Source organism: Chiloscyllium plagiosum, unplaced genomic scaffold (genome assembly GCF_037043375.1).
Source record: "Chiloscyllium plagiosum isolate Xiang-an unplaced genomic scaffold, Cpla_swu_hap1 HiC_scaffold_4, whole genome shotgun sequence".
NCBI lineage: Eukaryota > Metazoa > Chordata > Chondrichthyes > Orectolobiformes > Hemiscylliidae > Chiloscyllium > Chiloscyllium plagiosum.
The window spans coordinates 60600519-60626638 of NW_028270142.1; the positions used below are offsets into that span (position 1 = coordinate 60600519).

Genomic DNA, 26120 nt, shown 5'->3' on the forward strand with positions numbered 1-26120 from the left:
CGATACAAAATAAGAGCTTGTGGTGTATTGGTTAACGTATTGGAATCAATAAGGGATTGTCATCTATTATTTAATAAGCTTAAGTCAGTCATTTTCAAGTTGGAGAAAGTGAGGACTGCAGATGCTGGTGAGTTAGTGTCAAAGGTGTGGTGCTGGAACAGTACAGCATGTCAGGCAACATCCTGCTTCTTGGATGCTGCCTGACCTGTGCGTTTCCAGCCACACGTTTGACTCATTTTCAGGTTGGCAAGATGTGGTGAGTCTCTGGGATCAGGGCTGGGCTTTACTTATTTACAACCAATATTAGAGTCATAGAGATGTACAACATGGAAATAGACCCTTCGGTCCAACCCGTCCATGCCGACCAGATATCCCAACCCAATCTAGTCCCACCTGCCAGCACCCAGCCCATATCCCTCCAAACCCTTCCTATTCATATACCCATCCAAATGCCTCTTAAATGTTGCAATTGTACCAGCCTCCACCACATCCTCTGGCAGCTCACTCCATACACGTACCACCCTCTGTGTGAAAAAGTTGCCCCTTGGGTCTCTTTTATATCTTTCCCCTCTCACCCTAAACCAATGCCCTCTAATTCTGGACTCCCTGACCCCAGGGAAAAGACTTTTGTCTATTTACCCTATCCATGCCCCTCATAATTTTGTAAATCACTATAAGGGCTCCCCTCAGCCTCCGCTCTAGGGAAAACAGCCCCAGCCTGTTCAGCCTCTCCCTGTAGCTCAAATCCTCTAACCCTGGCAACATCCTTGGAAATCTTTTCTGAACCTTTTCAAGTTTCACAACATCTTTCCGATAGGAAGGAGACCAGAATTGCATGCAATATTCCAACAGTGGCCTAACCAATGTCCTGTACAGCTGCAACATGACCTCCCAACTCCTGTACTCAATACTCTGACCAATAAAGGCCGCCTTCACTATCCTATCTACCTGTGACTCCACTTTCAAGGAGCTATGAACCTGCACTCCTAGGTCTTTGTTCAGCAACACTCCCTCGGACCTTACCATTAAGTGTGGGCAAGTTGTTGGGAGGGAATCCTGAGGGACAGGATGTACATGTATTTGGAAAGGCAAGGACTGATTCGGGATAGTCAACATGGCTTTGTGCATGGGAAATCATGTCTCACAAACTTGATTGAGTAACAAAGAAGATTGAGGGCAGAGCAGTAGATGTGATCTATAAAGACTTCAGTAAGGCATTCGACAAGGTTCCCCATGGGAGACTGATTAGCAAAGTTAGAGCTCATGGAATACAGGGAGAACTAGCCATTTGGATACAGAACTGGCTCAAAGGTAGAAGACAGGGGGGCGGTGGAGGGTTGTTTTTCAGACTGGAGGCCTGTGACCAGTGGAGTGCCACAAGGATCAGTGCTAGGCCCTCTACTTTTTGTCATTTACATAAATGATTTGGATGCGAGCATAAGCGGTACAGTTAGTAAATTTGCAGATGACCCCAAAATTGGAGATGTAGTGGACAGTGAAGAGGGTTACCTCGGATTCCAACAGGATCTGGACCAAATGGGCCAATAAGCTGAGAAGTGGCAGGTGAAGTTTAATTCCGATAAATACAAGGTGCTGCATTTTGGGAAAGCAAATCTTAGCAGGAGTTAGACACAATATTAGTGACTCAAATAGTGGGGCTGAGCTATGTCTGCTAAATCTGCTGATGACACAATGTAGGAAGGAACCTAATTTAGTAAGAGGGCCTTGGAATCTGGAATTGGATTTTGATTTCAATGAATGGACAAAAAATTGCCTGATCAAGTATATTGTGGAAAGTAGAATAAAAGTGCAATATATTATTTGTTGTATTATGGAACTCTGCAGTTTTGTAGGGATATGGATGTTCTGGTAATTGATTAACAGATGTTCGTATGCAGATATAGTAAGTGGTTAGAAAAGCAAATGGTTTGTTTGTTTATTACAAAAGGAAAAGTATATAAAATGTAGTATATTTTGCCACAGTTGCACCGGACCACAACTGGACTGCTAAAATAGGGTTCAGTCTCCTTTTATTTTACAAAGGAAATAATTGCATTTAAAGCAGTTAAGAGGAGATTCAGTAGGCAGGTTCCTGACATGACAGCTATTCTTTAAGAAAAATTTGGATTGAACCACAAGATTCTGATAGGTCTTGAGAGGTTGGATCATGAAACAATGTCTCCCCTCTGGGAGAGACTAGCCCTCAAGGTGGAATTTTCTCAACCCTACTACAATGTAAACAGTGGTGATAAACTTAGAAAAATATGGTGGAATTAGGGGAAAAATTTGATTCTCAAGAAAAAAGTTACAATTTTCTCCTGAAGGTTTAAACTGGGAATCTTGTTTAACAAGTGACGACTTCCTTAATTCCATGCATTGCTCTGCATTATTAGCTAAATTCTCCTAATTTACGAGCAGCTCTTGATTCTCCCCTTCTCTCTTGAGGACCTACGCTGTGATGATTCTTGACTTGAAAATCAGCATGGTTACTTGCTTCTCTAGCCCTCTATTTTAATGTCTCTTCACCAACATCTGCCCCTGTGACGACAACCTCCTCCACCCTTCATCCACTAAAGTTATTATTGGCAAACCACCAGCGCCTCTCTCATTTTGCTATGTAATCTAGGACCAACTCAATTCACTTCTTCAGTCCATGAGGAGTTCACTTTAGAATTCTGGGACACCTTTTAATCTGCATGCTCCAGCCAAGTCACTTTGCACACAGGAATAAATAGCTATCTCATGCATCTACTCGGGATGCATCTTGTAGCTTTTAGCTTCATTTCTTAGTATTCAGTCACTTTACGCTTACTTAGAGGCTACCAGCTCCTGTGAATTGTATAGTGTTTCTTAGCCAGAGGGCAGGAGGGATTAATAATTGTGGAGGATGAGGCGAATGAGAGCAGCTGAGTGGAGATCCTGCATACATTAGTCAGATTGGTAGCAAGTGAGCATTGGTGAGGTTTATAAACAGTTCAGGTGAGTGAGAGATAAGAGAGAAGATGGTGACACTTATCTGTATGGAACATAGAAGATGTGGAGACAGCATTGACCCAGATCGTTTTGTGTTTGGTACCTTGGTCTCCTTTGGTGGTCTACTAGAGAATGTTGGCAAGAGGCTGGGTGCACATTAACGAGGTGAGTAACTGAAGGTACCAAGAAATGTCACTGAACCATGATGGGACATATGCTATGAAACTCCCTGAAAATAACATTTGGTCTAAAAATAGAAAATTTCTACAGAATTTTAAAGATAATGGATCTCCATTTAAGATCTCCATTTAAGATGGAGATGAATTTTTTTTCTCTACAGGATTGAGAGTCAGTGAAACACTGTTCTCAGAATGTGGCCGAGGTAAGGTAATTGAATATGCTTAACACAGTGGTAGGTAGACAGATGGACTGATTTTAATTGATTCTTGGCTAACAAGGGACTCGAATGGTATTGGGGAGTGCAGGAAAATAGAGTTGTTACCACAATCGTATCGTCCACAACTTAATTAAACAATTCAAGGGGCTGAATCCTGTTCCTAATTTGTACATTTTTAAGTTGTTCAGACAAGGTTTACTCAACTCCCTCCTGGGATGGAGGGCTTGTCCTATGATGCAAAGTTGAATATGTTGTGTGTATGTCTGTTGAATTTCAGAAGAATGAGAGGGTGGTCTTACTGAAATATGTCAGATCCTGAAGGGGCTAATTGGGTGGACACCATGAAGTTGTACCTTCGTGTGGATGTGAGTAAAGCTAGCTGAGTCAACTGAAAAATAGGATGTCTTTTCAAGACTGAGATGAGGATTTTTTTTTTCCTCTGAAGTTTGTGACACTGCAGATTCTCATCCGCAGAAAGTAGTACAGACTATTGAATTTATTCAAGGTTGAATTAGATTGATATCAGTCATGACCTTAGTGGATAGACTCAAATGGATGAATAGTGTAAACGTGATAGAGACCAAAGGAAATGGCCAGTTGATTAATAAAGATGAGTACATAGTACTGTCTCTAAAACAATGTCTGTTGTGTTGGGGGGCTGTGAAGTTTTGGCTGGGTTCTAATTTCTAACTTGATACCCTTTCACTCTGCTTGCAAGTGTCCATTATTCATACGTGATCCTTGCTGATTGTTGACTAGGTATCATGAAAAGCAATACAGAGGAACGCAATCCTAAACTTAACTAATGTCTATGCATACACTTCCAACAGGGGTCATCAGATGACTGTCTGGACTGGAAGTTCTCAGTTAATAACAATCTCTCTCATTCTTTTTGGAGTGTGGAGGAAATTTGTCTAAGCATGTGGATCCTTTTAAATGTTTTTGCGCACAGTAACATAAAAGGTCCAACTTCTGCATAGCCTCTCAGAACCGTACAAGTCCATCAATTCTGTTCTTAACTAAAGTTTTGTCAAGTTACTTCTGTGTGCGTTTAAATGATCTAGTTTTAACAACTTTTGATGTCTGTTGCCTCCCTTTGCTTTGTAAGGCAGGAAGCAGATTTTCCTTAACTGTAATCTTTTGAGGTCAGTGTTTTTACCCCATGCTGCAGTCTTGTAATCGTAGATTAGCTAAGGTAACCTACTTTGCTGCTCGTGATGCTGTATGCCACTTGAAAGGAGTGAGTAATGTCACTAAACAATATTCTTTTTTGCTAATGGTAAGTTCAGCTTTTGCAGCCTGGCCTCCGTTAATGTGAGGTACCAAACAATCATTCTCTGCTTTTCAGATAGCAAAATAATTTCCTTAACTTAAAAGAACAGAAAATTTCTGAGGATAGGAGGTGGCAAGCTTAGCTTTCAACACTACTCTCCTGTTGCTGTGATATTAGTGCCAACAAGCAAAGCATAATAATTTAACTTTCATAAAACAAAGTAGTTAAATGCTGTGTGTGTAATGCCACACAACCTGCCTCGTGGCCAAAACATCCTTTCTTTTTGGGTAGTTGCACCTTTTTAAATGTTCTCCCAAGTTTGGATAGTTCAATGACACTCCTTGTTCACATTCATGTGGGAGAATGGCCCTTTTAGTGAGTTGGCAGTAGGTTCTTGACAGTTAGAAACAATGAAGAATTACATCTTCAGAATAGAGGTGGTGGTCCACCAAGAGGAGAAATATGAGAAAACTGTGTTTAATAGAGAAAAATAGATCCGGCTGTCACCACTGCTCGCCTGAAAGGATTGTTCATAAACAGGGGCTTTCGGTCATGTGCCATTTGTTAATAGTCTCACATTTGTAAATTCCTGATAATCCAGTGCCTTTTATTTCCAAACCAGATGTCCCCACTAATTGCTAATTAATTTTTATTTTTACAAGATTGTTGCCCAGAAGGTTGAATTGTCACGGCAGTTTTTGGAACACTTTGCCCTCTACCTCGTCCGTGAACTTCCTAATCAAGGATATTCTGGTAAGGTCCAAACTAGTTTAGCTTAAATCTTAAGGGCATTCAATGCAGTCTTGTGGGAGAGACATTATCTTCATGAGTACATTTTATCTCGAGTAGTCCTCAGATGTCTGAGTTGGTAAAGTCCTATATAAATGCACATATTACATTTTCACAGCTGATCCTTGATTTACTGTGAGGCTGCCGTTTATTCACTGAATTACTTTTAAAAAATGCTCATTGTAGAACTGATATCTATAAACTTCGATAACTACAAAATCACTGCACTTTCTAGTACAATTATGTGAAAGGGGTCCTGTCTCCCTACACCATGTTCTTATCTAGATTATAATTATAATAGACTCTTCAAGTGAAATGAATGTATATAGTTTCTCAACAAATTTCCCAGCAAATACCAAAGCCAATCCTAGTTTTTCTTCTTTTCTATTAATCTGCATTTTCAGAGACAAAAAGTGAGATGACAACTTTGAAATTATTTGATCTTTTGCAATGCAGCAATAATATATTTAATACTGTTATGAAGATGTGGGTGTACTATACCTTTTTTAAGAGTTGAAAAGCTAGCAAGGACTTAAACAAGCTCCGAGTGTACTGGAAAATTTAAAATTTAACAGTGGATTGAAACAACTAGCTAAGACCTGGGCTGCCAGGATACAAAAACAAATTCGAGTTTGGCCAGTCACTCTAAATTATGTCCCAAGTTACCAAAATCCAAACATTATTGAAAAAATAATGTTTTGACAACACTAAACCAATGAAATGATCCAATGTTTTGGGGTATTAAAATCAAACATTTTGAACAGTTACCCAGAGCGGCAAAGAGCAGCTAGTACCAACAACTAGAAAGATTGCTTGCAGGAAGATCTGCTCTCTTAAAGGTACCTTTATCTATCAAAGTCCTCTGAAACAGAATCCCTAAGAAGAAAAGAAGACAGAAGAAAATCTACATAGGACACTTTGGATTAGAAACTGGCTTTCTGAAAGAAGGCAGCGAGTGGTGGTTGATGGAAAATATTCAATCTGGAGTCCAGTTACTAGTGGTGTGCCACAAGGGTCTGTTTTGGGGCCACTGCTGTTTGTCATTTTTATAAATGACTTAGACACAGGCATAGGTGGATGGATTAGTAAATTTGCAGACGACACTAAAGTCGGTGGACTAGTGACAGTGTGGAAGAATGTTACAAGTTGCAGGGGGACTTGGATAAACTGCAGAATTGGGCTGAGATGTGGCAAATGGAATTCAATGCAACTAAATGTGAGGTGATGCCCTTTGGGAATAATAACAGGAAGGCAGAGTACTGGGTCAATGGAAAGATTCTTGGTAGTGTGGATGTGCAGAGGGATCTTGGAGTCCATGTGCATAGATCCCTGAAAGTTGCCACCCAGGTGGATAGTACTGTTAAGAAGGCATATGGTGTGTTAGGTTTTATTGGTAGAGGGATTGAGTTCCAGAACCGCAATACCATGCTGCAACTATAAAAAAACGCTAGCGCGGCCTCACTTGGAATATTGTGTACAGTTCTGGTCACCACATTACAGGAAGGATGTGGAAACATTGAAAAAGGTGCAGAGGAGATTTACTAGGATGTTGCCTGGTCTGGAGGGAAGGTCTTACGAGGAAAGGTTGAGAGACTTGGGTCTGTTCTCATTCGAAGAAGAAGGCTAAGGGGGAATTTGATAAAGACATACAAGATGATCAGAGGATTAGATAGGGTAGACAGTGAAATACGTTTTTTCCTAGGATGATGACATTAGCTTGTACGAGAGCGCATAACTACAAATTGAGGGATGGTAGATTTAAGACAGAGGCAGGTTCTTTACGCAGAGGCAGGTTCAGAGGCAGGTTCTTTACGCAGAGAGTGGTAAGGGCGTGGAATGCCCTACCTGCTAATGTAGTCAATTCAGCCCATGTTAGGGAGATTTTAAATAATCCTTAGGTAATCACATAGATGATTTTGGGATAGTTTAGGGGGACAAGCTGAGAATAGTTCACAGGTCGGCGCAACATCAAGGGCCGAAGGGTCTGTTCTGCGCTGTATTGGTCTATGTTCTATGTTCTAAAGTTGACTGGTTTTGAAATGTAATTATGATTTATTGGAAATCATAATCAGGATTTTTATCGGACCAGTATTGTAGAGGAGGAGGTAGAAGATAGGTTTAAGAGAAAGGAGTTGTAAATAGTTATAGAGTCACAGATGTGCAGCACGGAAACAGACCCTTCGGTCCACCCCTCCATGCCGACCAGATATCCCAACCTAATTAAGTCCCACTTTCCAGCACCCGGCCCATATCCCTCCAAATCCTCCCTGTTCATATACCCATCCAGATGTTTTTTAAGTGTTGCAATTGTACCAGTTTCCACCACTTCCTCTGGCAGCTCATTCCATACACTCACCACCCTCTGCATGGAAAAGTTGCCGCTCAGGTCTATTTTTATATCTTTCCCCTCTCACCTATGCCCTCTAATTCTGGACTCCCCCACCCTAGGGAAAATACCTTGTCTATTTACCCTATCCATGCCCCTCATGATTTTATAAACCTCTATAAGGTCACCCGTCAGCCTTCGATGCTCAAAGGAAAACAGTCCCAGCCTATTCAACGTCTCCCTATAGTTCAAATCCTCTAACCCTAGCAACATCCTTGTAAATTTTTTCTAGCCCTTTTCAAGTTTCACAACATCCTTCCAATAAGGAGACAAGAATAGCAAGCAATATTCCAAACATTTTTAGTTAATATTCTCTGTTAGACTTCAAGAATAAAGTTCTTAAATTTTTACTTTAAATAGTGACTTTTTGGATTGTCCTTTGCCTCTCGAATTTTAACAGATTACAGCAAGGGGTGAATTTAATCTGTGGTGCTGGTTTAGATTAGCAGAGGGGTTTATCCTGTGTCATAAAAATACCCCATTATTTAAAGATCTGTTTTTACTAAAACCTAAACAAATTGTATATTCCGTCTACTTCAGCTTCTCTAAATCTCTCCTGTATAATCTGACTTTATAATTGTATTATACTCTTGAAGTGGAACTAATGAAAGCAAAAGAGAACAGCAACATAGTGATTATCTCTAGGTCTGCACAGTTGTTTTGAAGGCATGAGTTCAAATCCATAGCACTGGACACTATGATAACGCACATTGTTATTGTTTGATAGGGGATTTGGGGAGTTATAACAAAAACTCTATGGGTTAAGTGATTCATATCAACATGTTTATTGGCAGTTTTATTTATATAATGAATATTTAAGCAGTGATTGAATATATTGAGTGGTAAGTTAATTGAGTTAGCAACAAGTCTCACTGTTGTCTTCAAGTCGCAAATCCCAGTCCGAGGTGAAGTCTGACAAGTGTGACAGGGTCCCTGGAGTTGTTAATGTTCTGGTTTCATGCTATTTCATAGTACGTTCGTACATTTCCAGATATTCCATCGTGCAGACAATAAGTTGAAAACATCATCGAAGTGACCCTATGTCAGCGAGATAAGAGTGGTTCCCGTAGACAAGATGATGTGATTACCAAAAGCCAAAATAAGTTGTTTTTGCACTAGACCATTAATCTTACACTTGTTTCTAAATGCTCATTGTCATGTGCTTAAATGAAGATGAAATTATATCTTCAGAGGATATAATTTTTAATCATACCACTACACACATCCCCAGACCTGTAGGATTTGAAAAGGTCAATTTACTAACACATGTGGCCTTTGCCAAAATTTGGAGATCTGTCCCAAAGACTAGTCGAGCATCAGAATCTAAACAATCAGACATCTTGGACTTCTCCATCACCTGGAAATATCCTGTCCCAACAGCAGGCTGAACACACCAGTGGTATACAGTCAGTAGGGCATAGCCATGGGGGTCTTCAATATTGATTCCAGATCCACAAAGTTTCATTGCATCAGGTCAAAGATGCGTGAGGTCACCTCCTATTAATTGCCAACTACCATTGAAGGATGAATCGGAATGCCACTAGATGTAATGAGGGTGCAGGGGCACAGGATGTACTCTGAATGAGGAGTAACTTCATTGTCCATCACCAAGAATGGCTCAGTAGCATCATCGCTGGCTGAGTTGTTCAAGTCTTCGAGTCATGGAACTCTAGTGGTGAGAGAATCTGAGGGGAAAACCTTACTGAACCTCATCCTCACCAATCTGTCTGTCACAGTTACATCTCTTCATGATAGTATTGATAGGAGTGACTGCAGCATACTCCTTGTGGATAGAATATCCTGTTTTTGAATCATACTGTGTGGTAGTACTATTCATGCCAAAGGAGTGAGATTCAAAACAGAACTAGCAGCTGAAACCTAGGTACCTGCTGGGTTCTGTGGGGTCATCAGGAGCAACAAAACCTAATACACCACAATTTGTAATCTTTTAAAGCTTGAAATGTACCTTGGGTAATCTTTTCAAATTAGCTCAGGAACCCACACTGGCTCAATGAAGAGAGCAAGACAGTTTGTCATGAGCAGCATCAAGCAGACCTAAAAATGAAGCGAAGCAACAGAAATGGAGTGTAAGCATGCTAAAGGCAAGGCTAATGGATACTTAATCAATGGATTGGATGAAATGTCTGGTGTTCTACCATAACTAACTGAAGTCACACTCCATTACAATCATGGAATACTCAACACAGTGCTAAAGGAAGAGATAAAATATTTGCAATCATTGTCAGCCAGAAGTGCCAAGCTAATGATCCATCTCAGGCTCCATTCGAAGACTTCAGCATCACAGTTGCCAATGTTCAGAAAGTTATATTCCACCAGAAGAAGGGTTGATACCTGAAACATTGACGTCCCCACCTCCTGATGGTGCCTGGCTTGCTGTGTTCTTCCAGCCTCTTGCTTGTCTACTTTGGATTTTAGCAACTGTAGGTTTTCTTTTTGTCTCGGGTGTTAGGAAAAGCAGTTTTAGTAACCAATGTATGGTCTAAAAACTCCCCCCTCGGACTAATATCACACCAAGGTTGTAAATGGCCTGGTTGAGCCATAGACAGTATCAGTTGCTCATGAGTGGAGTTTGTGATGCTGATGGAAACTAATGTCTTCAGTTTTCTTTATTTAATTTTTCGAAGGTTCAGCTTTTCTGGTTCTGGATGTATCAGAAACTGTCTTTTAATTTTGGCAACACTGGAGTGATTGAGTGAGGTGGCTGAAATAGAGCTGTGTTATTGCTATGCTTTCAGATGATTTTGCTGAGAAGCATCATGCAGCTGAAAAATGGGAGGGGTGGTTAAGAATAGAAATGTGGGGGTAACTAAAGTCGATGATTTAGGAGCAGGAAGAAAAGACGTTTGGTGATTCTCTGGCTATGATTCAATAGATAAGAATGAAATAAATAGTCTGTCAGGTCAGGTAGATGACAATAGAAAGGCTTTGGAGGAAAATGCCATGGTTAACAATGATAGGTTGCAGGCAGATTGAAAGATGAGGATGGATAGTGTGCCTTTGTCATGGTCACAGAGGGCATCACTGTTGACTTTAAAAGTACTATTTCAATACTCTGATAGGAACAGAAATCTGATTGTATTATAGTCACATATATATAAACAACACACGTTTTCCATAATGAAGGCAAAATAATTATTATGTTGAAGAAATACCCAGCTTTTAATGTCTGGTAGCACAGTGCTAGGTTGCGTATAAGCCTAATTCATATTAGAAATGGCTATCCATCCCATTCTTTGGGTGAATATTGGCAGCATGTGCTCTATTGTCTTGAATTGGCTGAGTAGGTACAATTTATTAAGTCGTCATCTTTAACTAGAGAATAGAATTAACTGGAGCTGAGCTGTTGGTTTGTAATCCAACATTGTAAATAACTCCGTGTTGAGTTATAGATCTCTGACAAAGATGGCATCTTCATAAAATAGAGCGGTTTAACTGTATACCTGGTCAATTTCTAAATGCTTGAGAGATTTTGTGGGTATGGTCTACAAAATGTGTGTGTGTGTGTAGATGAGCCTGAGAACCTTACAATAAAGGAGGTGTTTAGCCTTGTGCCTGTACTAGCTCTTTGGAAGAGCTGTTGAATTAGTCCATAGTGTACCTCTTTTCCCATAACCACATGGTTAAAACTTCCATTAAAGCGAATTGAACTTTTTCAATGAAATCGAAATTGTTAAGCATATTTGTTTATGGATGCAGGTCTGCTCACCAAGCTGGAAGGTTCATTTTCAGACATTTCATCACCATACTAGGTAACATCAGTAAAGCACTGAGGGTATGGCCCACTTTCTATTTGTGTTTAGGTTTCCTTGGGTTGGTGATGTCATTTCCTGTAGTGATGTCATTTCCTGCTCTTTTTCTCAGGGGTTGGTAAATGGGATCCAAGTCAATGTGTTTGTTGATAGAGTTCTGGTTGGAATGCCATGCTTCTAGGAATTCTTGTACGTGTTCTCAAAATTTACATTTATGTTGTCTATGTCTTGGGCCAGTGCTGAAAAGGTTGAATGCGTTTGAACTGCCATATGTGAGTCTCTGGAGCCTGCAGGATGAGAACTGCAAAATAATGATCAGGAAAAGGTGAGTGAAGCATATTTTCCTCAGCAGCAATTTTTAAAACTGATTGTTTCTTTTTGATATTATGTTGCTATGTTTCCCAGCTGTACTGATCATTATCCTTGGAGAAGGTAATGAAGATGCATGTTTTTCTGCAGTTGATTAAAGTGAGCAACACTCATCAGTCACAACAGAACCACGTTAATAAAAGCTTTGCTGTAATAATTTGAGGGTAATATTCCATAAGTGAAGCCTTTGCTGAGTCTTTGTGGATCCAATCTTTTTCTTTCCAGCTTAATATTTCTCCTGTATGTCGTCTTCCTGTGAGTGTCTTTTAATAAATTATGAAAGAAAAACATTGGAGTTATCATTATTTGACTTGCAATATTGCAAACCTGGAACTCCCTGAAGACCTTGAATGAAATCTCATTGAGGCATTCGGGGTCAGTCTTGCCCTCTGGGGAGCTGGCGAGAGATCTGCTCTGCCTGTTTTTAGTAAGGCCCACTTACCATGTCAGTCTGGCAGTGACAAAGCCACCATCAGGCCTACTGCCATAAATCAAGACCTGGGAGAGCAGGATTGTTAGTCTCACTAACCAGAGGCCTGCAGCTCTTGTGCCCAGCAGCACATCTGAGGAGGCTGTAGCTGTTACTGGAATTGGGATTTTTGGAATATCCAGGATGCATCTAAGTAATTGGGGAGGGGATTTTTGTGTGTATTTGGGGTTCATACAGAGAAGGGAGCAGGGGTTTGGAAACAAACATGAGGCTATGGTTCTCATGGGACATAGCCCCCTTTCTTGATTGCTCCCTTGATGAGGCATGGATTGCCTTTGACCAAGGAATTCCCTTCCTCAACAACCCAGGGAGGCAAGCAGCTTGCACCTTACTGTTTTAACAGTACTGCATGGTGAAAGCGTGTCTACAGCTGGATGAATCCTTGTGGTTTTACCAGTAGCTTCCTTTTCCAGATGTTTCTGTGACGGAGGCAGGAGGGCAGTGGGGTTCAGGTAAGATCTCTCTCATTTCTTTCCCCACATCCCACTAAATCCCAGCTAGCTAGGTAAATGCCTATCCTACCTCTAAGCTCACCTCCATCAAGAGTGGAAGATTTCTCCAGTTTTACCAAATGATTTTGTTTGACTTTTCCATTCAAACTGCTTTCTTGTGCTTTTTGGGTGTACTGGATTAGAGGATATCTAAACTCCGCAGTGTTAGGGAAGAGGCCAATAATAAATGAGCATAACAAGGATCATATTAAATAACTTTAGTAACTAATACATATTTTATTGAATGCCTTTTAGTATTTAATTTAAATAATCTTTTAGAAAAGAATGTGAAATCTGCTATTACAAAAGATGCTTTAATTCTGCCACCTCTAGATGGCATTGGTTTGTCATTTGTGGAACCAGCTTTGAATAGCTACCTAACATTGATACAAATCTATAACAGATTTGCTTAGATTAAGTACAAAACCTTAATCTACATGCTTTATGCATGAACGTTCACTATAAATTAAATGAAATTAAAAGCACACATACTTCAAGGATTAAAGAAAGTTTTGGATTTGAAGAGCATGTTTTTCACAAATTTGAGATGTCACAAAATATTTTGTGACCAATTGAGTAGCGCGTTTGATGTGTAGTCACTCTTCTATAAAATCTCAAACAACAATGTGATGTTAACATAGTATATGGGTATGGGGGGGTTGCTTTTGTGTTGCAATGATAAAATCCCTACATACGGGCAAGGAGGCCTGGGTTCAAGTTCCAATTGCTTCAGAGGTTTGTAATAACAAAAATATTCATGCAGGCACCTCCAATCCAATGTAGGTATTGTTGAAGGATTAGTATTCGAGGTGAGGCAAGTTGAGAAAATACCTCTGATCGGCTTTGAAGTAGTGCCAGGATCTTTTACATCCACCTGAGAGGTTGGATAGGTCTTAGATATTTTTAATGTGATTTTTAAAACAAATCTTTAATTTGATAAGATTTGTCGTTATTTTTTCTCTGTCCATGCTGGAGTATCACCCTTAGTCTTTTTCTGCTTAGGCTTGGGGAATGGGACTTGATCCCATAACCTTCTGATTCTGAAACAAATACGTAACAACAGCTGCCTTAGATTTGCATTCTTTCAGACTGGTATGGAACAGGAAATAAAGCTTGCCTTTCCCTCAGGCTCACAAGAGAGCCCTTTGAATTAGGGAGATTTTATTTTCCACTCCACCTCTCATTTCCACACAGAGATTTTCTTGTGCATTTTGTACAAAGGCGATGAAGACCAAGAATAGATGCTTCCACCTTGAATGGAATGATGCGAGATAGAGAAAGTGGCCATTACTTGAGATGCCGTGGTTGCGATTGGATGCACAAGCGTGGAACTGAGAGATTGTCGTCTGAAGGTGCAGACGTTGATAGTAAGCGACAGAGGGTCATCTATGACCAATGGATTGAAACATATTCACGATATAAGTATATGTGTATATATTGAGTTTGCACCCCTTTAATACAAATTCAGATTCATCGATATGATTGACAGCATGTATTGTGGCGAAAACAACTTGTACACCAGTTCAGAAACCTTTTGTCCAATGTGGTTTAGGGAAAGAAGTCTGCTGTCATTGCCCAGTTTAGCCTACATATGACTCCAGGCTCAGCAATTTTGAGTGATAGAGTTGTACGGCATGGAAACAGATCCTTTTGGTCTAGCCGAACATCATCCCAAACTAAACTAGTTCCACCTGTCTGCTCCTGGCCCATATCCATCCAAACTTTTCCTATACATGTACTGATCTAAGTGTCTTTTAAACATTGTAACCGTGCCCACATCCATCACTTCCTCAGGAAGTCCATTCCACATGTGAGCCACCTTTTGTGTTTTATAAAAAAAAAAGCTCCCATGTCTTTTTTAAAAATATCTCTCCTCTCCCCTTAAAAATATGTCCCCTAGTCTTGAAGTTCCCCCATCCTAGAGAAAAGACATCTACCACTAACCCTTTCAACAGCCCTCATAAGCCTTTATAAGGTCACCTCTCAACCTTATACAGTCCAGTGAAAAAAGTCCAAACATTTCTAGCCTTTCTTTATAACTCAAACCTTTCATACCAGGCAACATGTAAGCCTCCTCTGAACCCTCTTGAGCTGAATAATATCCTCCCTAAAACAGGATGACAGAACTGGATACACTACACCAGAAGAAGGCTCACCAATGTCCTGTACAATTTCAACATAACTTCCCAACTCCTATACTCAAAGGACTGAGCAATGAAGACAAGTGTGCTAGACATGTTTTTAACCATCCTATCTACCTGTGATGCAGATTTAAAAGAATTATGTATCAGAACCCCTATGTCCCTCTGTTCTGTAGGACTACACAAGGCCCTACCATTAATTGTATAAGTCCTACCCCTGTTTGTTGTACCAAAATGCAGTACTTTACACTTATCAAAATTAAATTCGATCTGCCATTTTTCAACCCATTGACTGACTAATCAAGATCCCTTTGTAATCTTAGTAGACAGCGAAGGTTTTCTATGCCACCAATTTTGTTGTTCACTAACTAACTTTTGCCTTCTAAATTCTTATCCAAATCATTTACATTTCTGATAAGTAAGAGGACCGATGGTCGACTCTTAATTGCCCTATGAAGTGGGTCTAGCAAGCCACTCAGTTAAAGGGAGGTGGATAAATGATGGCCTTTTCAGCAAGGCCCACATCCCAAGAAAGCAAAAATAAAATAATTATGTATATTAAAATAGATGAGAGTGAGGAAAGAGGTCTACTAATGGAAAACTAGTACAGTAAATGTCCTTGAAATTAGATTACTCTGCATTGTGGTTTTTGGTCATTCAGTAGCCTCCATGATATGGTGGACACTATGTTTGTGCTTATTACAAGCCAAAAGTGCACTATCCACCATATTAAAATGACCAAGCAAAACAAAATCATCAAAATTCCAAAACGTATGCTTGTGCCTTTTTGCGTATGCAAATAGCACTGGTTATGGGTGCTTGGGTCACCTTCTATGAAGCAGGTAGAAGCTACTACCCTCGGGAAAGCCAGGTCTAGGTGTGGCCAAATGGGCAATTGCAAAGTACAACCAACAAGGTAGGTTCTTTTTAAAAATAAATGTGCTTCATTGAACGTGGAGCAGAGAGGACAATGTTCAGAGAATGTAAGGCACTGGACAAGATTCCACATGATAGATTAGATTACTTTAGTTTAGATTACTTAGTGTGGAAACAGGCCCTTCAGCTCAACTAGTCCACACTGACCCTCTGAAGAGCAACCCACCCAGACCCATTCCCCTACATTTTACCCAAATATTGGTAAATGGTACTAGATTAATTTAGGATATCTGGTAGTCATGGACAAGTTGGACTGAGGAGTCACATTTCCATGCTGTACAACTGACTCTATGACCTGTTCTCAGTCTTGTAAAGTAGTCTCGATCACTTGGCTGAAATTTCACATCGTGACTTCTGGGTTGTTGCAGGCCCAATCTAAGGCTTGTAAGGTTTTGGGTTTTGGAGCTGTGAATACCCTAAATAGGTAGTGGAGTTTCAAAAGTAGCTAATGTGTCATATGTAAACTAAATAGAATGAAAAAGTATACAACCTGTGCAGAGTGATCCTAGAGAGTGAAGACATGTTTAACATGAAGTATGCTAATCTCCATAGCCTGTGACAACATTATTTTGCTCTCTAGTTGAAGTGTTAAGGACATCTCATCGTCTACCACCCTTCCCCCTCATCTGCTCCCCCACCTTTCACCCTGCTCAGGATATTGGTTCAAGAATATCTGTATAGCCTAGTAACCTCTGCACAGAAATTACAGCCTTTGTTATCTTAAACTCTGCCTTTTCTTGGTATCTGGTTATTTATGTTTTTCCAGCGAGAGATAGAATGAAAGCTATGCTAATTAAATCCACAAGAGTTCTGTTATTCTCAAAGTATCAGTATTAAAAGAAGATGGTTTACGTAAGGCAGTGACAAAAGACAGGACTGGGATGGTTTTTGGAAGAAGCAAAGGACAAAAAAAGTACTCTATCTTTGCTTCTTGCTTTGAGACAATTTTTAACATCTAATACCGTGGTATCTCTTTTTTTTTTTAGATTCTCGAAATCCTGCAAGTTAATAAAAACGTTTGTCTGTTTTAAGATCTGTACATGTGAATGCACATACAGTAATGTAAGAGAAACCTTGGAATTCAGATTGAGGTTTTTTGGGGTGGGGATTCCTGTTGTTGATTGTATATAGTGAAAGTATATACTTAAGATTTCACTCTAAGTAAACTTCCTATTCACCCCTGCAGAAACTTTGAAGTAGTTATGTTTATGATTGAACAGTCCCTTGTTTCTTTTTCAGTGTGTTGCACCTGTGCTAACTCTCTGAAACATATCCATTTTGTCTGACTGTGCTGCGTACCCTGCTCTCCTCACGTGTGACACCTTTTTAAAATCAAATTTCTCTTGAAAATATTTGTCCATTTGCAAGTTGAAATGGAATTCTTCTGTTTCAATCAAATATCAAGAGCGTATGGTAAATCTAATGAAAACACATCTCAGTTCAAAGCTACAAGTTAACAATGAATCATTCAAATTTCACCTGATAAAACAAGAGATGGAATTTTGCCAGTTCTTGACTCAGTTAAGATTGCCTGAAAAGTGTATCTTTTTTGAAAGAAGCCAATAACACTCACATCTGTATGATTTAATGTCCAGGAATGCATCAAAGTCCTTTCACAGAAATATAAACAGAGTGCCAGGCCAAAGAGTGAATATCAGTATTGGTCAAAAAATGGGTGTCAAAGTGTGGTGTTGGAAAAGCGCAGCCGGTCAGGCAGTATCAGAGGATCAGGAGAGTTGACATTTTGAGCATGAGCTGTTCATCCGGAAGAGCTCTTGATGAAGAGCTCATGCTCAAAACGGTGACTCTCCTTCTTGGATGCTGCCTGACTAGCTGTACTTTTTCAGCACCACACTTTTCAACTCTGATCTCTAGCATCTGCAGTCCTCACTTCCTCCCAAAAAAAAGACTGTGAAAAGGAACAGAGGGTCAGTAGAGTGATTAGTCACATAAAGTCCTCAGTGACTCTGTGACTAAAATGTTGAGAGCTGAAGGCATAGTCGTCATTGCTTGGGGGTGGGGTGGGAAAGGAAATTGGACTCATGCAAGAAACTGAAATGGATGGAATGCTTAACCCTTGGAGGTTGTAGAGTTGAAGGAGACTACAGAAATAGACAAGGATGAGGCTATAAAAACATTTGAGCTCAATATTAAAATGCAAGAATTTTTGAATGGAAAGTAATGCTGGTCAGTGAGCACTGGGGTTCTGGATTTGGTTTCAGTTAAGATATAGGCAACTGAGTTCTGCCTGTACTGAAATCTTAGGCTGGTAGTAAGAAACTGAGATGAAATTCGATATGAACAATGTTACAGACGGTGCAGTAAGTAATATCTGTGATGAAGAGAAGCTCAGTTGGTGTTGCTGAGATTACAAACTTGAGCTTCAAACTGACTCAGTGACTGGGTTGGGAGAGCTGGATTCGGAGGTAAGGTTGTGGCTGTGTCATTTCATTGTAATTCAGACAAGATGGGGACTTGTTTTAAATATCAGAGGAAAAACAGCATGGCCTTTTATCCAGAGTATGTACATAAATAAATAATTGCAGGCCATAGTGTATGAGAATGTAACAGAGCCTTGAGAAAATGTCTTTATTCTAAGAAAGAATTCCAAGGGTGTTCGTGTTTTTACAAATGATAATTTAATAAGATTTAGAAACAAGTAGAAAATGTGCCAGTTTTTTTTAAAAAAAAGTTAGGATTTCTTGTGCAATACGAGTCAGAGTGACTCATTTTAGAAGGAAAAATGAGACCATGCATAGGGAACGAAAAGATTACATTTAAAAGTGGATGCAGGAATAGAAAGACCTGGGGTTTGCATATGCAAAGCTTTAAAGACTGGGACAAGTTGATAAAGCAGTTAAGAACACATACAGATCCTTGGAATAAGGTAGACATAAAGTACAAAAGCAAAGAAATTATTGTAAACTTTGTAAATCACTGGTTAGGCCTTAGCCAAAATATTAGTCTGGATATTTATCTGGTTAGATGATTGGGAGACCTTTGCAAGCACCAACACAAATCCTATTCCAGGAATTTTGACCATATTTCTAGCATTTCAGATTTTCAGGAGTGTTTGTTTTTAAAATGCACAGGCTGCTTCGGGTGTTGCTTAAAATCAACACTTCTGACTGGCCAGCTCCATTGCATGGATTAGAATCCCCTTATCCTCAAATGTTTGTTTGAATCAGGCCAGCTTTTCAAGGACTTGTAGTTCACAGGACCTCAAAATTGTGAACCGTAGCATGCAGTAGGGAACCTACCTAAAGGTCCTTATGTTCCCTCGGTCAGCTTTGGCACTTCCATATCCATTTCTGACTGTATAGTATATAAAACCGTTAATAATATCACGAAAAGTGAACATGTATCGTAGCCATTTTTCTGAAAAAAACTCAATGCTTTCCACTTTGTTTTAAAAAAAAAAATCACTTGACATTTTACTTGGCCTAGAGTGGATCATTCCGATCCTTTCAAAGTATCAGTAGCAGAAATTGTAAGCGCTTGACATCTTTCAAACTTGTTTAAATAAACATTGACTGAAGAGATCAGAGAACCAAAGCTGTCAATCAAGTAACTTTTCCTCAGTGGCTCAAGTTGTTACTTTTCAAATGGGAATTAGATTTTGGGATTGAAGCAAGATGTGGGTGTTCCTGGCTAGGCCAGTGCATGTTGTCCCTCCCTAGTTGTCCTTGAGAAGATGGTGAATTGTGTTTAACAGCTGTGGTCTATTTGGTGTATGTGGAGTCAGAATGCTTTTCAGGGAGGAAATTTATGGATGTTGACCCAGTGATGCTGAAGGAATGGTGATATGTTTCTAAGTTAGGATGGTGAGTAGCTTGGAGGGGAACTTTTGAGATGGTGATGTCCTCATGTATCTGCTGCCCTTGTCTTTCTAGATGGCAGTGGTTGTGAGTTTGGAGGGCACTGTCTAAAGAGTTTGGTGAATTTCTTGGTGAATGATTAAAATATTTGAAAAGGGGAAATTTCAAAGCTATGAGAGAGGACAAGGGAGTGGTGCTAATTAGCTAACTCTTCAAAGCATTGGCGCAGACAATCTGCTCAACAGCCTGTGCTCTTTGATTTATGAGGTATGACTGACTTTACAATTGGGCTTGAAATAGAGCAAAGCTATTCAATAACCAAGGATTTGGCCAATCCTAGTCAACTCTGAAGGCACAAGAAAGGATTGTTTGGGATAATTATATTGATATCCAAATCTCCAGTGAAATATATTTTGTTAAAGAAACTGATGCAAAACAAATATGGTAAAAAGAAATTTATTTTTGGACTGATACAACACCAGTTTGAGAGTGATTAGCAATGTATTAGAAGAAAAGCTGAATGATGGTAAAGTGAGCATGACACAATAACAAGAGAAAACCAACTCACTAATAAGGAAGGCAAAGAATGGCAATATCCTATCTCAATAAAATGTGCAGCTGGAAAAATACAGCAGGTCAGACAACATCGGAGGAACAGGAAAGTTGACGTTTATGGTCAGGATCCTTTGTTAGTCCTGATGAAGGATCCTGACGTGAAACGTCTACTTTCCTGCTTCTCTGATGTTGTTTGACCTGCTGTGTTTTCCAGCTACACATTTTATCCACTCTGCACTCCCTACTATCTCCAAGCAATATGCTGTATTTGGTTCGTTACTCCCAAAGTGTTTTTCTCACACTCTGTCACTCAGATCAATTTCCCAAGCAAACTTTCACCCGTGTGTCTTTACCTAATCAAAATCTAGGCTGTTTTTCATCAGATCTGTGGTTCTAACCAGAAATCCACTTCGTTGTCTTCATTATACTTGTGGAAGATGGAGGAATAAAAATTTCCCCAGACTGTGTTTATGAATTATCATCAGCTATTAATTGGGTGTCTCAATATTGCCTTCACGTGAGTTATACATCCCATAGTGCATCAACTTATTATGAGAAGGGGTATGTGATAAATGACGAGAGATTGATGGCACTTCTGAGTCTTTGATTTATCCAGATTATGAAAATCAACAAGCATTCAGAGACTCTGTTATCTGAATCTACAACTCGTAAGGTTTCTCCTGAGCTTTCTGAGAGAGATTTCTAAGTAAGCTTAATGTCCCAGCTGAATGAATGATTCCTTGAACCTGACTCCTAATGGTGTTTTATTTCCAAAGTTCCAGGAACAGTGGAACTAATTCAGCTGCATCTTGGCACTCTTCTGCCTTCAACATCAGCAAAGCATGCCATTAGTACTACAACATATATTGTGTTTCCTGTCTGTATCATTCTTATCCAAAAACTTTTTCCCTGGAATTCTGTTCCTTGCATGTAAAACTTTGAATTCAATGACTGTGGCCACTGTGTGAAGCAAAGATACTGTAATACTCTGAAAACGTAGGAAAGCTGTTACTTATTGGTATTTGTTCTGTGCTGTTAGTGCAAAGACAAAACAAAACGTTTAGCTGGATCATTTACAGGTGTCTTGGTGTGGTGTGGAGGAAATGGCTAGAAAATAACTGCATTCTAGTCAGGCTTCTAAATACCCACTTTGGAAAAGGGAGACTATTTTCACTGATTATTAGGTACAGGGAAAGTGCCTATTTGAGATTTAACTCAAAGTAGATGGTCAACTTGTGTGGAAAAAAAACATGACTTGCCATAGCTCTTTAAGGAATATCTGTTCAAACCCTCGAGTTAGGTCTGAACATTTCAAACTCTGCCTAATAAAAAGGGATGCAATTATTTTTTGATAGAATTAAGCAAATTTTCTGAAAAGTGCACCTTTTGAAAGGAACTGTAATCTGAAACTTGCATTTATATAAGCACCTGAAACACAAGCATTCAATGTGCTTCGCTGAAAAGTAATCAGGCAATGTATTAGGAATGTATGAAAACTTTAGACAAGTAAGTGAGAGAGAGAGGGAGGAGTTTGGGGGTGGGTCGAAAAATAATCCAGAGCCTAGACAATGGAGGAGACAGAAGTCAATGGATAGTGTTAGCAAGTAAAGGAAAGAATTGCGGATTGTTTTGGTTGGATATGGTTACAGAAATGGGGACTGGTGAGGTCATGAACTAATTTTAGAATGGAAGTATATCAGCTATGAACTGTGGTCACATAGATTGAAAAGGTTGAGACTGTTTTTCCCTGGAGAATAGAAGGCTAAATGGAGATTTGTCTGAAGTGTTTTTTTAAATCATGAGAGGTCAGGAGAAAGTAGACAGGGAGAAACTGTTCATGCTCCTAAATGGATCCAGAATGGCATGGTCCAGGTTTAAAATACTTGATATCATTTTAAGATCTGAAATTCACTAGCGATATTACTATTTAAATGATCTAATGTGTGGGGTTTAGTAAAGGGTAGAAAAATGGCACTAAGTCATAATGCCCATTTGGAGAGACAATGCAGACATAGTGGGCCAAAGAGCCTCTTTTTGCACCATCATAATCCAGTGCTGCTGTGTCTGGCTTCTAGTATAGGTCAGAATGCACAGAGGCAGAGTTTGGGATGGGAGGGGTACGTCAGTGGCCCAAGGCTGTAGGGGTCCCCACTGTGCCTGGGTAGAAGGTCTGGGCCCAGAGCAGCATCAGGGTCAATTATTTATTTCTATCCCTACTTATACTTACAGGTGACAGATAAGTAAGATTTTCAGCAAGTTGGGGTGTGTACAGCAGGACTCCTTGATGAGTTGAGATTTTAGGATGTTGGCGATTGGGAGATGGCCAACCAGGAGACGTTTCGGAATAGTTGGGTCTGAGGAAGAGAGGCATAAATGAAGGTTTCTGCACATTGTGGACTGGGACACTGGCAATGCTGTTTGAGAAAGTTTAAGAAGGGCTTCAGGGATAATCCAGGAAATTACAGGCCTGAGAGCCTCACGTTGGTGGTAGGGAAATTATTAGCAAAGATGCTCTGGGATGTGATCTATACACCTTTCAAAGCAAATGGACTTATTACCAATTGACAGCATGGTTTTATGTGAGGGAAGTTGTGCCTCACTAGCTTGATTAAGTCTTTTGAAGAGGTGACAAAGATGATTGAGGGCAATGTAGTGAATGTTATCTACATGGACTTTAGTAAAGCCTTTGATAAGGTCCTTCGTGACAGACCAGTACAAATGGTTGAAGTCATGTGGTATGGGAGGGTGGGGTGAGCTGGCAAGATGGATACAGAACTGGCTTCGTCATAAGAGCCATGATACGGAGGTGCCAGTGTTGGACTAGGGTGGACAAGGTCAGAAGTCACATGACACCAGGTTATAGTCCAACAAGTTTATTTGAAATCACAAGCTTTAGGAGCGCTGCTCCTTTGCCAGGTGAAGTCCTTAGTCATAGGAGACGAGGGTAACGGTGGAAGGACACTTTTCGGAAAGAAAGGTTGTGACTAGTGGCATTCTATAGGGATCAGTGCTGGGACTACTGCTATTTGTGGTCTACATAAATGACATGGCTGGTCTAATTAGTAAGTTTTCAGATGATATAAAGATTGGGGGATTTGTGTATAGTGAGGAGGATTGTCAGAGGATACAGCTGGACATAACCAATTGGAAGCATGGACAGAAAAATGACAGATGGAGTTTAATCTGGACAAATGTGAGGTGATGCATTTTGGAAGATCATGTACAGGTGGAAATTATGTAGTGAATGGCAGAATCCTTATGAGTTCTGATATGCAGAGGAAACTGGGTGTACAGGTCCAAGGATTATTGAAGGTGGCAGTGCAGGTAGAAGTAATAACAAAAAAAAGCCTGCATATCTTTGGACTGCAGGGAAAACCCACACATACACAGGAGAATATGCAAATTCCACACAGACAGGCACCTTAGGGTGGAATCAAACCTGGGTCCCTGGAGCTGTGAGGTAGCAGTGCTAACCACTGAGACACCATGCTGCTTGTATATTTCATTTGCTGGTTTTTGCCCTGTTGATTCCAGTGACCCTAAAGTTTGGACAAGACTGTTTTTAGCATTTTGCCTCATTGATCTATCTGAATTCTAAATTGGAAAGGAAAACTCTCTAATAGCAATACCCCGTTCAGTGTAAAGGATAGGTGAATTTAAACTATACATGTGATCATTAGAGCTCCATCATATGGACTGTGAAGGTCAAATACACAAATGTGTCTCATCTTTTCTAACCGTTCTGTTTCTAAGTAAAACTGTGAACAACATGTGTTTCGTAAATGTTGTCTCATATTTTCTGTTTTAAAAACTGTAGTGGTCATGTCTGTCTGAATCCATATGACTCATGTAAGGACTATCCTGCAATATATTTACTAAATGCTACAGGGATTTTTATTTTAAGGATTTTTTTTGTTCAAAGTTCAATTTAGGTTAGTTCAGATTGTCAAGGTGGGGATGGGGGTTGGTGAATTTGCTGAAATTAAGGCAGTATGAACTGGTTTCACCGCAAATTGAAATTGGTTCAGTGTTTTGCCGCAATTTATGGGCAAACTCACTGTGTCAACACATTTGCTTGTGAATTGATTCAAAAACAATGGAGGTTCTATGTAAGCTTGGTAGCTCATTGCTGGCATGTGTTCCGAAGTAGCTGGAGAGTTTCGTGCAGTCAGCCCCAGAAGCTGTGGGGGAGGTAAGACACTGAAGAGAGAAGTGCTGTGTGATGACAGATGCTTTATTTTTCCATGAATTTCGGAAAGAAATTGCTGTTCATTTTACATTCTACCACTTGGAAAAAATATGGCTTGTTCAAACTTAGCAATGATCCCATTACCAAACTGGGTTTTATGTTGGGCTTAAATTATTTATAGGTTTTACTTCAGAGAGGATGTACTGCAGCAACACCCATGCACCTTTTGGATGTTACCATATTGCTTGGCTTGCTACTACAGTTTCCTTACTGTCTGAACATTGTGTTTCATAACAAATGTTAGTTATTGCCAAGCATCTGCTATCTATTTCTAGTCACTTCATGTCGGGTTTGGTTGCAAGCCAGTTTTCATTTCTTAATGCCTGGGATTTTGTTCTTTTCAAGCTAGTTCCAAATTTCCTCCTTAAACAGATGCATTTTATCAGCATAAACCATAATTTCTATTCTTTATGACTTGATTTTAAATTAGCAATCAGTCTCTGTAGATATAGATGATAATTTGACTGATTTTTAATGAAGTGGATAATTGCTACTAATTCATTAGTCACCTTTCTTGGCTCCCTGTTCCAATCTATCAGAGTCTCATATCCTGATTTGAATAGTATACACAGCAATGAGAGAAGCTCATTCTGTTGTGGGTAGGAACATTTTGCATCATATTCTGAAATGTCAGCATTGTTCAGTCACAGCATTCAAACCTCTTCAAGAGATTCAAGTCGCATTTCAGGGGTTTTCAATTTGTAATCTAAATTAACATTTCACTGAGGGATGAATGCTATGCTGATAAAGGTGCTGTCTTTTTTAGAATAAACTGAATCCCTGTCAACTAGGTGAACTTTGTGGCCCCACAGTTTGGACAAAGATCTTTCAGCACTTTAGAATTTGCATATTGCTGGGAAGAGACAGACTTTGACACAGATTTTTGTCTTGTGTTCATGACCACTTTTGATTCTATGAATATTATTAAAAGAATTCCTACAGATTGGAAGGCGGCCATTTGGCCCATCAGGTTCACACAGCTGCCGATTCTCCAAAGAGCATCCCACCCAGACCCACATCCCCCAACCTCTTCCTTTAACCTTGCATTTTCAATGGCTAATCTATCTGGCCTACATATCCCTAGAAATTCTGGTATAGTTAGCATGGTCAGTCCACCTAACCTGCACATCTTTGGACTATGGGAGGAAACCCACACAGATGTGGGAAGAATGCATAAGCTCCACACACACGCGGTTGCCTGACGGTGGATTTGGACCCAGGTCCCTGGCACTGTGAGGCAGCAGTGCTAACCACTCAGCCACTGTGGATGTGGGAGTTGCTGGCTTGGCCAGAATTCATTGTTCATCCCTAACTGCCTAAGGGGACAGTTAAGAGTCAACCTGCTGTAGATCAGGAATCTCATAGTCCCAACCAGGTCCCTAAAGGATGTTAGTAAACCAGATGGGTTTTTCCAGACAATTGACAAATTGTCGTCATTAAACTCTTAATTCCACATTTTAATTGAATTCAAATTCCACCATGG

General features: G+C 39.9%; 1 protein-coding gene across 3 annotated transcripts in view; it reads left to right on the top strand.

Annotated features, from left to right (window-relative positions):
- LOC122549487 (sorting nexin-31-like) overlaps positions 1–26120 on the top strand; it is a 128110-nt gene that overhangs the window by 52841 nt on the left and 49149 nt on the right. For 2 of the 3 annotated variants that reach the window (XM_087986285.1, XM_087986284.1), the window contains exons 6-8: positions 5306–5396; positions 11826–11913; positions 12861–12899. In XM_087986285.1, the coding sequence (XP_087842411.1) occupies positions 5306–5396; positions 11826–11913; positions 12861–12899 (218 nt within the window). The remainder of the gene's footprint in view (positions 1–5305; positions 5397–11825; positions 11914–12860; positions 12900–26120) is intronic. The other variant, XM_087986286.1, reaches the window with a different exon arrangement.